At 34.0% G+C, this 14,537-nt stretch overlaps 1 protein-coding gene across 2 annotated transcripts in view; it reads left to right on the top strand.

Moving 5' to 3' along the window:
- Window positions 1–14,537, top strand: part of SPOCK1 (SPARC (osteonectin), cwcv and kazal like domains proteoglycan 1) — a 519,494-nt gene that overhangs the window by 484,883 nt on the left and 20,074 nt on the right. For both annotated transcript variants that reach the window (XM_087924354.1, XM_087924355.1), the window contains one exon: window positions 13,132–13,353. In XM_087924354.1, coding sequence (XP_087780480.1) covers window positions 13,132–13,353 — 222 coding nt within the window. The remainder of the gene's footprint in view (window positions 1–13,131; window positions 13,354–14,537) is intronic.

Raw genomic sequence — 14,537 nt, 5'->3', positions numbered from 1 at the left:
CATTAAATAGCTGGAATGCCTTGCTGAGCATGACAAGTTATCAAGATGCTATTATAAAATAAAAAAAAATGGTGAGGATGTGCTCCCAAATCTTCTAAATTCCTAGAATGCTTTCATCTATGTCATGTTTGTATTTTTCTATATAAATGTGTCACATATCCAAGCAAAATACTGCAGTCACCCATCAGTTCTATTTTCTAAAAATGTCTGTGGGACTCATGTGATACCTGGAAACATTACTGGAAATAAAGATGGAAATTAATATTTTGTTTCATTTCTTTAAAAAAGGAATTGAATTGAATTGAATTGAGCTGAATTGAACTGAGCTGAATTGAATTGAAATTTCACACAATTAAAATTAGGCACACAAGGAGTTTGTCTCTGATGCAGTAGTTCTCAGTATACATGCAAAGCAACAGGGTAATGATAATCATCATCTTCATCATAATGTCAGTAAAACAAACCCTTTTCTTTGTTTTTAACAACATGAAAGATAGAAGGAAGCATCATGAGTACCACATTGAGGATTAATGTTTTAAAGTGACTTAAAGATGATGAGAAATGATCGGTTAAATCTTCCTTGGGTGCATCGTATAAGATATTAAAATGTTGCTATGCAAATGTTAAAATCAGTCAAAAAAGTAAACATATTCTAACTTGAAATGGGAATATTGATAAAGATTTAAGTACTAGCCTTCTTCTATACAGACAAAGCTCCTTTCTTTCTTGGCAACCAAAAGAATATGTCAGTTTTGGACACCCAGAGAGAAATAGCACAATCTGACAACTACTTGGCAGAATCAAAGCCATGTCTTAATCTACTGTTCCTAGATTTAGTTGTGAGATCAATTCAGATTCCTTTTGTCTCCGTTTTGCTGTTACTGTAGCATATTTACTAATATTTGCTTTCTTTAGCTTTGTTCTGTTTTGTGGGGCATATGTTCAGAGTCTAAAATTCCACAGTCAGAGTTTTCTATTCTATTTTATTCATCATTGTATTACCATTTTATTTTTAGTTTGTTCCCTCCCTGTTGTTCTCATCTAGTGATTTTACCCTGTGGTGAAGATTGTAATGAACACACTGAGCTTCATTGCCCGCAGTTCAATGTGCTAATTGTTCTCTACAGATTTAGAAATCAGGTGTTTTTCCACCCACTTTTGTCTCCATAAGTCATAGGACTAGAAATATGAGAATTAACATCTGTTTCTTGTAAGTGCAGTAGAAGATCCTATCCTGTACAAAATTTGTCTCTGCTAAAATGATTTTCTCCAGAATTATTATATTGTCCTTGAATAGCCTTCAATAGTGAGTGAGAATCGAGATCCGGTTTGAGCTTCTTCGGCAACAGACTGAAATCTGCAACTGTGCACAGTTTCGATTTGTGCTTGCCACTGGAGCACCCCAAGCCAGTTGGTTTCGGGGCTAAGCCCCGAAGAGGTGGTGAAGAGGAGGGAGACTGCCAGCAGGGTCAAGGAGAGCTGCATCTCTCCTCCCCAGCTGGCCATTAGTCCCTTTCCTGAAGGCAGTTGCAGAGGTGGTCAGAAATGGTCACCTCAAAGAAGAACTCGACCAGAAAAGAATGTGCAGGAGGAAGATAAGAAGAGAAAGTTTTTGGCTGATTGGGCCGAACTGGAAAAACAGCAATACAAGGTACCCTGAAATTTGAATTATAAAGAACAACATTGTTCCCAAAGAAGACTTTGAAGTGGCGAATGAGAGAGGGAAGGGAAAGGGTTTGTTTGTTTGTTTTCTTCCCTATATTGACAACTAAGAGATTTAAGCAAGAAATCGGCAAAAATTCACTTTGACATTAACAGGTATTTAAGCTGAAAATAAAATGTCAAAGGGATAATAAAGTTTTCTGGAATCTCAAAAACTTTTAAAAGAAGGAAAAAACAAAAGGGAGGGATCTGGAAAAAGGGAGGAGACCACCTGGAAGTGAAAGGAATTAACAGTGAAATTTTAACTAGATTCCTAAAAGATACATTTTAACTGAAACTTTGTAACAAGATAAGAGAACCCCAGGAAGAGAAAGTGGAAAAAAGAAGCAAGAAGAAACAGCTTTGGATTATTTGGATTACTTGGTGATTTTTTGGATTTTTGGCTATTGGATCTAAAGGACTAAAATCAATCTGGTGGTTGTTAAAAAAAATTTAAAATGGTATTACTCTTGGAAGAATTGAGAATGGAACTTAAAAAACAGAAAGAAGATCCACAAGAAGGAAGAGGTTCTTTTGGCTTCGTATTTCAATTTTTAGAAATGGAGATCCTGAACTATGAGAAACAACAAGAAATGCCTGTAGAACAAGAAGGGCAGGACAAAGAAGACACCATTTTCAATGACCAAGTATTTCTATGTGGGGAAAAGAAAGGGAAGGGGGAAAAGAGAGTGAAAAATTTAAGATCTGAGAAAAACAACTAAAAAAAAGAATAGTTTGAAAAGTAATTATAACATTAGGAAGAAACAGAAGAGAGGATTACAGAAGAAAGAATCAGAATTAGAGAAAGAAGGGGTCAAAAAGGGAAGGGAGAAGAAGAGGGAGAAGAGGGAAAGGAAAAGAAATTATAAATGACAGAATCAGGACATAGAGAAACAGGGAAAACGTACAAGACACAGAGATAATGGGTGAAAACTTAATTGAAAGGGGGATTCTGAAAGGGCACATAAGATAGTATTGTTATATTAGAAATAGAAATGAACCTTGAAAATATAAAACAAGTGTGATTAAAATGATAGATAAAGTACTCATTGTAATGTAATGGAAAGTTTAATAACTAAATGAAATAAAGAGAATGAGAGAATGAAATTAGGAAAGGAGGGGAACATTTTAATTATTATAAATGTGTTATAAAAATTTAAGTGAAAGGAATATGAAAGAAACATGAAAAAATTATGGAAATATTATAAGTGTTCCTAGAAGCATGATATCCTATTGTAAAGAAATGTTAAAGATGTCAAAGATTATAACTAACATTAATGATAGAGCTGAATTGGAATAGAATAGGTATTTTATTTATCATTGTTATATATATATATTTTCTCTTTAAGAACTTAATGCGTATTTTAAGAATGCACCAAGCAGATTTAGACTGGAAGTTATGTGTTATATTGAATGTTATAATTGTAAAGGCATAAATTGAACTCTTTAAATAAGAGCTGAATGGATAAAAATTAAAAGATACAAAGGTGTCATACTCCAATTAGTAACTACAGGGGAAAATTTTGTTTAATGAGAAAAGAAAATATGAAATTGAAACAGGACAGACAAAAGTATAAATATGATGACTAGAAAGGTATTGAATTTAGAAAGGAATGAGATAATTAAAAGTAAGATTGAGAAAATTAAGGGGAGGGAAAATTATTGAGAAAATGTTAAAATAGTAATAAGATATGGAATAGAACACAAAGATGAATATGAAATTGAATTTGTGTCTGTATGGAGAAGTGATAACCCGGGACCGTACTATTCTCAAAAAAAAAGAAATTTTACTTGTATTATGTTTTGAGAAAACCCAAATAAATTTTTTATAAAAACATAATGAGTGAGAATCTCGAGGTGGGCCTCATTCCAGATAATGGTTCAATTCATTTATGATAAGCCAATTCACAGGAATCCCTTTTGGGGCTCAGAAAGAAACAAAACTTTTCCAGTTGCAAACCAATAATTCACGGAATTACAGTAAGGTTTATTGTTCAACTCAATAATTTTCAACTCAATAATTTGTGTTTATCTCTTATGTATTCAGTAGATGTAATTTATTAACCTATGCATACATTTCTACATAAATTTTACAGTTTCATTGATTCTTTATTCTTTCCCTAATTCACACAGGGAAAGCTACAGCATGCATTTCAAAATTGCAACTTTGATATGCTCACTCTCTTAGGCAGGTTTGGTATTTCTTGGGCTTGTTTTAGCCTGGAGACCAGGAGGAAAAGAGAGGAGAATAACTCTTTCCTAAGTCTTTTGCACTTGCTAAGTCCCAGCGGTCTTTTCCATCAGTCCGACTGCTCTGGAGATAGATCTCTGCTTGCTCCTGAAAGGTCCTCAGTTGCAGATTTCTGTCTAACTGTTCCTGGATTCATACATCACCTCCAGTCCACACAGCACATATAAAACACCAACAATCCCCAACTATCTCCTCTATTTCTTAATATCTCTGTCCTGTTGATATACTCTCCCTAGGAGACAGGTGGGCCTAGTCCCAGGTATATTCTAATTAAACAAGACATGTTACATGGATTTGGTAAAAAGACCCACACACACAAAAAAAAGCCTTTTAACTTTGCGGCCAATTTACAGCTCTAGCCCAATCAGAATAGCTCGCCCTGCTTGCCTATCTCATTAGAAGTTCTCTTATTTCTCCAATGGGGATGGAGGAGAAGATAAAGAATATATATTGGTTATGATACAAAACCAGGAGACTGTGAGTTCTAGTCCCGTTTTAGGCATGAAAACCAGCTGGATGACTTTGGCCCCAGTCATTTTTTCTCAGCCCAATTCATCTCACAGGTTGTTGCTCACAGGAAAATAGGAAGAGGAAGGAGTGTTAGGTATGTTCACTGTTTATTTATAAAAATAATAAGGGCAGGATACTAATAAAATAATTTTGTGTTCTAGCCACAATTTTCTTCTCCATGCTTTTCTTATAATTCCTAGACTGAGTCAATACTGGCATTGCATGGAATTCTGTCATGGTGGCTCCTGGTATAACTTTTATGTTGCCTAGCACCATACATCTGGGCAATTTTTTGACATCTCATCTTCATCAAATCTTGCTTGTTTAGATTTATTATAATCTGAATCAATTATGTCAGAACAGGAATTATTAGCAATAAGTTTGTATTTAAGAAAAACAAAACCCTCCCCAAATACTTGTTTTTAATTTTGTTTCATTTTTCCTGAGAACTGAAAAAATGGAAAATTCAATTTTGTTACCTAATTCTTTCTTCAAGAAAAGGAATGATGCTATGTAACAGGAAGATTTTCTACAGGGGATCATAGTAAATCTTATTAGTCTGTAATTCCTAGTAAGTGATGCTTGCCAGGGGAAAAAATGCATTTCTGCTTTTAGGATGCTGTCAATCACTTCCTTGTTTTAGTGCTCTATTGGGACAGTTTTGGATAAGTTGGAGGATCTTTTCCTGTCCTCGGATGCCCTAACTAGGAATCAAAGAATTAGAAAGGCAGCAGAGCAGGCAGTATTTATTTATTTCTAAATTAGAAACCAGGAACTAGCTATTGTGCTTGCGCAAAAGAATATGGCAAGTCTTTAAAGTTTGAGATCGTAAAGGCTCTTCTGTCCCTCCCTGTGAGCTGAACTTGACCTTTAGAACAATGAAACAACACAGAGAATCTATAACAATCCTTTTCTGCACATTATGTTCCATTTCATGTTATTGGTATATTTCCATAATCTGTGTCAATAATTGAAGTTTTACTAACTTACATCACTTGTCCAAACAGTTTACAATTTTTACACTATACATTATGATCTTATGAGCCTGTCAAGTTATAGTACTATACCCCAAATTCAGAAAGTAATAGTAAATTTTAGGAGTATTTTTTAAAAATATTGGCTATTTTTAAAAAAATTCCAAGCTTCAACTTTCCACAAATCCTACAACTCTAAAGTGTGGGGTTTTTTTTATTGTATCTTTGAATGGAGTATTCCACTGTTCTGTTAAAATATATACTGTTAGATTATGCAAAAAAAGAGCAAAAGCTATGTTATTAGTCTGTAGGATTAAGAAGTACAATCAGTTAAGTTACTATTTCCATTATAAGATCTATGAAAGGAGGCACAATTCTTGTTGGACTTTATTTATCTAAAATTACCTGGCGACAGTTTTAGTGCAAAAAAAAAAACCCGGTCTCTACATTAGTCTTAGTTTCTGAACTAGGAAGCAATGTCTAGCAATTGAGATAGTTTCTCAAAGTCCATAAGTTCTAGAGCAGTATTTCTCTTTATCAAAGGCAAGTAAGTAATTTATAGAATCCTCTCCTACGGTATATAGAACTTACATTAAGTGAGTTATTCTTTGGGTGCATCACATTCCTACTATTGCTGACATTCAGATAAATAGGCAGAATGCATTGCTTACTTAAAATTCAGGTTGTTTAGAAAGAAAAAAGAAAATATATTTAACATTTTTGTTCTTGATGATTTAGAAAAGTACAGGAAATTGTACCTTGCCTAATGTTGACATTAAGATCCACTTTAATACACTTGCAATTTTAAGTATCTCAGTAGATTATAGTCCTGGAAACATTTCCTAGTGTTAACATTTTCAACAGCAATGTGAATTTATCTATTTTCTTTTCTTAATTCTTTTTTTTTTAAATAAATTTTATTGAATTTACAATTAAAAACATATCAACAATACATACAGAAAAAAAAAGAACATCCGGGCTAGCAAACCGGAGAAAGAAGAGAGTAAAGGGTGTAGAAGAAAAAAGAAGGAAAGAAAAGAGTAAGAGATGAAAGGGATACATCTAAAAGCAAACAGTATCCTTTTTGACAGTCTGTAAGATCCATTTCACCTAAATTAATTCAAATACGCTCATCTCGTCTACTATACTTAAATTGTCCTTTATCTTTTAGTCCGTTTATCTCTGGCTTAAGCAATCGTACCAAGAATTCCAATTATTGTAGAATGTTGAGGACTCTTTGTTTTTTAAGACTATCGTCAGTTTGTCGATTTCTGCACATTCACATATTTTCTGAATTACCATTTGTTCTGTAGGAGTATACGGTGATTTCCAGCACTGAGCAAATGCTAATCTAGCCGCCGTTAAAATATGAATTGTTACATATTTCATCTTTTTGGATAAATGTTTGTCAGAGATCCCTATTAGGAAGAACTCTGGTTTATATTCTATTTGTTCTTTAGTTATCTCCTCCAACCATTTTCTAATTTTTTGCCAATATCTCTGGGTTTCTTTGCAGGACCACCACATGTGAAAAAAGGTTCCTTCTGAGCTTTTACACTTCCAACATTTTGGGCTTGTGTTAGGGTTCATTTTCGCCAGCCTCGAAGGGGGCAAGTGCCATCTGTGAAACATTTTATATGTGTTTTCTTTGTATGCTGCCGATTTTGTAATCTTACTATTCCTGTTCCAAATCCTTTCCCATTCTGATAGTGTGATACTTCTTCCAACATTCCTGCTCCAGGCTAACATATTCCCTTTGACTATCTCTTGCTCTAGTTCTACTTCCAATAAATATTTATAAAATTTAGATATGTTCTTTTTGTTTGGTCCTAATAAAATTTTATCTAGGTGCTGCAGTTTGCTATTAATTCCAAAATCTTTCATGTCTTGTTTGTATCTGCTATAAATTTGAATATATAACCACTGATCTATTTTGAATCCCTGTTCCTGTAATTCTTGTCGAGTTTTTAATTTTCCTAGCGGATCTAGTAAATCTTTATATTTGATCATTTTTGTTATGTCCAAATTATTTGGATGTACCATTGCCTCCATTGTTGATAGCCAGATCAGAATTTTTAGATAGTGTTTTTTACAATTTTTTTTCCAATTAGTTAATAATGAGTCCCTAATAAGATGTCTGTGAAAATAAGACTGCTTAGGTTTCCCCACTTCCCATAAGAAGGCATGCCAGCCTCTCTGGAGATCATGCCCTTCTAGAGCTAAAGTTCTTTTATTAAATAGGTTCACCCAATCTTTTAACCATAATAAAATAGCTGCCAAATAATATAATTCCCAATTTGGAAGAGCTAGACCCCCTCTGCTTTTCGAATCTTGTAAGGCCTTGACATTGATCCTGGCTTTTTTCCCCTGACAAATAAATTTGAGTGTTGTCTTGTTTAATTCTTTGAAAAAAATTTTGGGTAACTTAATTGGGATTGTCTGAAATAAATAAAGAAATTTTGGTAATATGTTCATTTTAATCGAGGCAATCCTGCCCAATAGAGAAAGCTGCAGCTTATTCCAAGATTCTAAGTCTTTCTTTGTTTGTTGAAGTAATTTATCATAATTGTTCTCCTTGAGTGATTTACCTTGTGGTGTTAGCCATATTCCTAAATATTTGACCCTTTTTGTTACTTGTATCCCCATCATTGCTTCTAATTCTTCCTTCTGAGTTTCTGTTAAATTTTTGGTCATTAATTTTGTCTTTTTTCTATTAATTTTTAAACCTGCCATAGCGCCAAATTGTTCTAATTCCTTTATTAGATTGTATCCTTTTTCCATAGGTTCCTCCAGAAAAAAGACCATATCATCAGCAAACGCTTGTAATTTATATTCTTCTGATTTGACTCTCACTCCTTTAATTTCAGGATTTTGTCTAATACGCATTAAAAGTGATTCTAGGGCAAATATAAAAAGGAGAGGAGAAAGAGGGCAGCCCTGTCTAACCCCTTTTTCTATATTAATTGGACCTGTTTGTTCACCATTGATTAGTATGTTAGCCTGTTCTGTATTATAAATTGTTGTTATAATGTTTTCAAATTTAGTACCGAGACTCATATTATAAATTTTTTGAATTAGAAAGTGCCAATTTAAGTTGTCAAATGCTTTCTCGGCATCTAAAAACATCAGTGCGAATTGTTTTTCAGGATGGGCCTCATAATATTCTAAAACGTCGATAACAGTTCTTAAGTTGTTTTTTATTTGACGGGATGGAAGAAATCCATTTTGATCCTCGTGGATATATGTGTTTAAAACTTGTTTTACTCTATTTGCTATAATTGAAGTTAATAATTTGTAGTCAGCATTTTCTTAATTCTTTTCTATGAATAAAAATAAAGTAAATTTTCTAGAAAGCATGAAAAACTTTATACATAAAATTATACATAATGGGCATTGTATTAAAACTAGTATTTCCAAAAATACAGTTAACATCTGTGTTCCATATCTGAACTTTGCAGTGCATCATAAGAGAATTATAGGTAGTCCTCAATTTACAAGAGTTTGTTTAGTGACTGTTCAAAGTTACAACAGAAAAAAGTGACTTATGATGAGTTTTCACATGACTCATTCCCATGGTCATGTGATCAGCATTCCCATGGTCATGTGATCAAAATTCAGACACTTGACAACTAACTCATATTTATGATGATCGCAGTGTCTCAGGGTCATATGATCACCTTTTGCAACCTTCTGAGAAGCCAGATTCACTTAACAACCATGTTACTAATTTAACAAGTGTAGTGATTCACTTAACAGTGGCAAGAAATATTGTAAACTGAGGCAAAATTCACTTAACAACTGTCTCGCTTAGCAACATAAATGTTGGGCTCAAGTGTTGTAAGCCGACGGCTATCTGTACGATGCCCATTTTTACTTCAATATTTCCACTCTATGCTTTAAAATGTATATTGCAACATCGTAGATGAGGATGGTGCTCTATTCAATGGAATGTACTGTACAGAAATAGCTAATTTCTGCTCCTTTCTTTATTGTCTTCTTATCCCATATTGTAATAAGAAAATCCCTTTCATTTCAGTCCCTTTAAAAAAAAATTATGGTAGCAAAGGCAACTACCCACTTCAACTTAAAGGAGACATAAATAGTAAAGATTTTTTTCAATGGTTTGATTTGCTGATACATATTTCAATGGATTAGACCAGTCAGCCAAAATTCTAGGAATTGACATCCGCACATCTTAAAATTGCTGAGGTTAAGAAACACTGGATTAGACTATAAAATTGGCTTTGACTGCATTGAAAGGATATGCTGTCTTACCATTACTCAATTTTCATAGATTTCTGATTTCTCTCATAGCTTAACCACATCATACAATAATTGTATTAAATCTCTTGCATTCTAGAAAACCAGTAAACTGTGTACAGAATTCAGAATTGAAAATTATTTTTATGGTAGCCATCTATTTTATTATCCAATAAACCAGATGATTAATTTAATAGCAATCAAAAAGATTTTATTCGTGATCTAATCCTCTTAGTGTGTATTTATGGGAAAAATGAGCAGGAAAAGACATCACTTTGTACATTGTGGAATTTTTTATAGAGAGAGATGGGAGGCTAATATTGGACCTGGAATATGTAATAACCTTTTTTTAAATATGTAAAATACCTCCTTCGGCAGAGTAAGCTAGAGAGAGGACATGTGAACACATTCATTTTAGGTAAATTAAAAACATAAATTAATAGAGTATTATTATTGAAGTTTAAAATGTTAGTTATAGAAATTAGCTTACCCATTTTGGAACGCTTCATTTTAGATTACTTGAAATTATGCCCATTTAGAAATACTATATTTCAGCTAACATCAGTGGATGTAAAGTTCTACAGACAAATTCTGGGGTGATTCTATAATATGCATAGAGAGAGAGAAGTAAAGACGTTGACCTCTTACTTGGAAGGTTGAGAGTTCAATCCTAGGCAGCAATAGATGTTTCTCTATCATGGTTCAAAGAGAAAATATCTGCTGCGAACTTCATGTAGGCATTAGGAAAGGCATCTGGCCAGTAAACGCTCAGCTCCATTCAGTCACCCCAACTCCACCCCGAAACAAAGGGATAAAAGGGTCATAAAAAGAAAAAAAAGGAAATCTCATAAGCTTTTTATTGAAATCAAATGCTCTTATGAGATCACCATAAGAAAGGACTTCTCTGTTTTATGGAATAAACTGTATTAATCAATAATGGTTGACCCATGCCCATGAGTATCCTCAGGAGAAGTGAGAAGGGACAAACGATATCTGCACTGTGATCATTACATAAATGAAATAAAGTACTGTATATAATGTGCATCATATGTATGAAGTTGTTGTTAGTCACGAAGTCATGTCTCACCATCACAACCCCATAAACAATGTTCCTTGAGACCTTCCTGTCCTCTGCCATCTCCCAGTCTCCCAGAGTCCATTTAAGCTCACGCCAACTGCTTCAGTGATTCCATCCAGCCACCTCATTCTCTGCCGTCCCCTTCTTCTTTTACCCTCAATCGTTCCCAGCATTAGGCTCTTCTCCAGTGAGTCCTTCCTTCATGTATGAAGTTGCATTGATGCATAAAACATCACCACAGGCTGAAACAGGTTGTAAATTATTCCTTTAAGAATAAGCACAACAAAAACCCTGTTGGATTCACCCAGAAAAACTAGCTAGCTGAGCATCTTTTTTCCCCACCACTTCTGCTATTTGTATTCCATGATATTATAAAACATACTTATCAATAAACAAATAGAGCTTTGGATATATTTAACAGATAACAATCTAAAATTAATACATAAGTTTATAAACAATTTCTTGAGTCACTTATATCTGATTCAAGAAATGTTCAATGTGAGTCAGACTTTTTTTTCTCCAAAGTTACTGAAGTTCACTTAGCTAATAATGAACAAGACTTTGCACTATTTGATATATTTTTGTTCAACAACACTACATGCAGCCCCCAAAAAGGAGGATCCTGGAACTGTTCCACAGATCTCATCCATCACATCTCTAGCTTATCTGTTAAGTGCAACCTGTTATAAAATAGCATTAGTGTCTGCCAAAGTATCTCACCAAAGTCTCTTTTGATGATTCTTCTTCAATGTCGGTGATGATCCTCATCTGGATTTGCCACAAATTCTTCTAGCAAGATGCCTTTTTTCCCCTAAAAAATTAACATTTAGAATAGCGAGTACATTATAGTGCCTTTTAGTTTTCAGGTCAGTCCAGGTGATAAGAATGACCTTTACAACTGAAACATCGTATTGAAAATTCTGATACTGTATATAATATTTACAAATGGGAATGCAACTCTTTCTTTTATATAGTATGAGAAAATGCACTACTTGCATCTGCTGATTGGACTTTCTGAGAAGTGATCTACTACCTGGTTACCATGAGTTCAAAAAGTCCTACCCACCTAGATATTGATTGCAGAAAGTACGATTTCAGCAACAGAGTGGTCAATGTCTGGAACTCACTACCTGACTCTGTTGTCACATGTTCAAACCCTCACTCCTTTACCCTCAAACTAACCTCTATTGACCTCACCCCATTCCTAAGAGGTCTGCAAGGGGTGCACAAGTGCCTACCATCCCTGTCCTACTGTTCCCATTTATTCGTACCTATTTCATGTATATATACTTATACTTATTCTTATTTCCATTATATTGTAAGCGTTTGACAAATCAAATAAATAAAATAAATATGTAACTATTGCAGAAAATAGTTTGATAAATTGTGTGTCATTCTTATCAGTAACCCTGAAAGAAGAAAAAGCAGAGATTCAGGAGAAAGTGGAATTTTAGCACACTAAGTCTTGAAAGGAAGATGGGAAAGTTGTCATATTTGGAGGTTGTAACCTGAGATCTTAAGAAATTTGAAAAAGAGAAAATGTAATTGTATACTTTTCCTAGATATGCAGGCTCATTTTATCACAGTTAATTCTCATCCATGTACCCTTGAGGTTTTAAAACGATTCTGCCTCAAAATATATAAACGCCACTTATCTTTTCCTTTTAAAAAGAAAGCAGCGTTAACTTGCAGGTAGAATACTGATTTTTGCTTCCAAAGCAAAAGTTTTCAGATATCAAATGTTTTTAAGGAATGAGAAATTATGGATATTAATGAATGTAATGCAGAAAACTAAGGTGTCCTTGCTGTCAACTTATAGATAATTTGAAAGTGTTAGTGCTGCTTCTGTTAAAATTGTGAGGGTGGAGAATGCATATGACTCCTGTTTCAATTATAAATGCCAATTCCAGCAGCATTCTACACTATAATTTAATGATTTCTTTGAATCACTGTAGGAAAATATGGTTTTTTGAAAACCAACATTCCTTGGGTGTAATAAAATCACTTTATTTATGGAAGAGTGTTCCATTTATAGATGAACAATTAAACTGAATGCTGATTGAAAAAGTCTTTATTTAACTGGGGTCCTCATGCATCTTTATAAAAAAAATCATAATGCTATGATGCAAATTCTGAAGATTGTATCGACCCTAGCTTCAACACATGCATTTGATTTCCATTTAGTTCTGAATTAAGATCATGTTCTATTTTCTAGCAATTCAGGAAGGAAAAGACAATGGAAAACCAATTTTACAACCATTATTTGCAAAACATGAGAATACAATAAATTAGAGTGAGATTCTTAAATTTTTCTATGTTTTCTTCTCAGCTGGAATTGTTTGTTCCTTCCTTTACAGGATTCGATACTAGCATATTACCTATCTGTAAGGATTCATTGGGCTGGATGTTCAACAAACTGGATATGAACTATGACCTTCTCCTTGATCACTCTGAGATCAATGCTATTTACCTTGATAAGTATGAACCATGCATTAAGCCTCTCTTCAACTCCTGTGACTCCTTCAAAGATGGAAAACTTTCCAACAATGAGTGGTGTTACTGCTTTCAGAAGCCTGGAGGTAATTGACCAAATTCAACCTCAGAGAAAATGGATTACAAATCAGTATGCTATACTTTACTTCCAATAAAATTAAGAAGAAAAGAGGTTGTGATGCTTTGTATCATATTTATAACCATACTTCCACAATACAACTGATATGGTATTTAATGGGAGGAACTATCATCTATCTCATCTATCTATTCATCTCAAGAGTAGTGTTCGCATGTTAAGTGCCTAAGGATGCCAAAATCCAAATATCCAATATTTGAGTCTAGTGAATAGCAGCTGAGTTCCTGAATAGTACAAGGAGCACTGTTATGTCCTTTCCATGTGCACCACAATGTACAGAGCCTTCTCATTTCTTTAATTTTGTTTTTATTTATGTTTATAATATTTATTGTTACATCTTAATAAACTCAAATAAACTCTGGGTGATTTTATAGGGTAAAACTCTTCAAGATATGCTGTCTTTCACCACATTAGACAATCCTAGTAAGTACTTTTCGGCTTTCTACTTCATGTTCTGTCAGCCTTTTCTTGATCTTCCGTTCTCTTATTGAATATTATTTTCTTTTCTATAGATGTATCTGCCTTCATGATGCACCCAAAGTTTTACAGCTTTTGTCTTGTGATTTGATTTCCAGTGAATACTTGGGCTTGTACTAAGTACTAAGAAGTTGGCTCAGTTGGCTCTCAAAGGAATGCATATCAGTTCTTCCCCCACCATAGGTCAGAGGAGTTAATCTTTTTCCTCTCACATGATAAGCCATCCCTCATGTCTGTACTTCATACAGAAGAAGACCAGTGAGTGGACCATTCTAGCTTTTGATTTAATTGGAAAGTCCTGATTTTTCATGAGAGTTATAGGATTCCAAACCTTTTTGCTCATCATTAGTATTATCCGATTCTCTTTTACATACTCCTCATTTTATCCATTCTGGACCCTAGAACTTTGAAGCCTAAACTTATATCTTAAATTCTTCTAGCCTTGATCCTTACTTTTTTGATATTCAAAGAAAACCCTACATTCTCACTCACTTGCTTTAGTAATAGCAACAGCACTTAGACTTATATGCTGCTCCATAATGCAGGACTCTTTGAGCAGTTTACAATGTCAGCATATTGCCCCCAACAAGATGGGTCCTCATTTTATCAATTTTGGAAGAATGGAAAGCTGACTCAACCTTTAGACAGTCAGGAGCG

This window comes from Pseudonaja textilis, chromosome 2, assembly GCF_049901715.1.
Source record: "Pseudonaja textilis isolate UNSWEBS1 chromosome 2, rPseTex1.2, whole genome shotgun sequence".
NCBI lineage: Eukaryota > Metazoa > Chordata > Lepidosauria > Squamata > Elapidae > Pseudonaja > Pseudonaja textilis.
The sequence above is the reverse complement of the archived record's forward strand: the minus strand, read 5'-3'. Positions and strand labels throughout refer to the sequence as shown.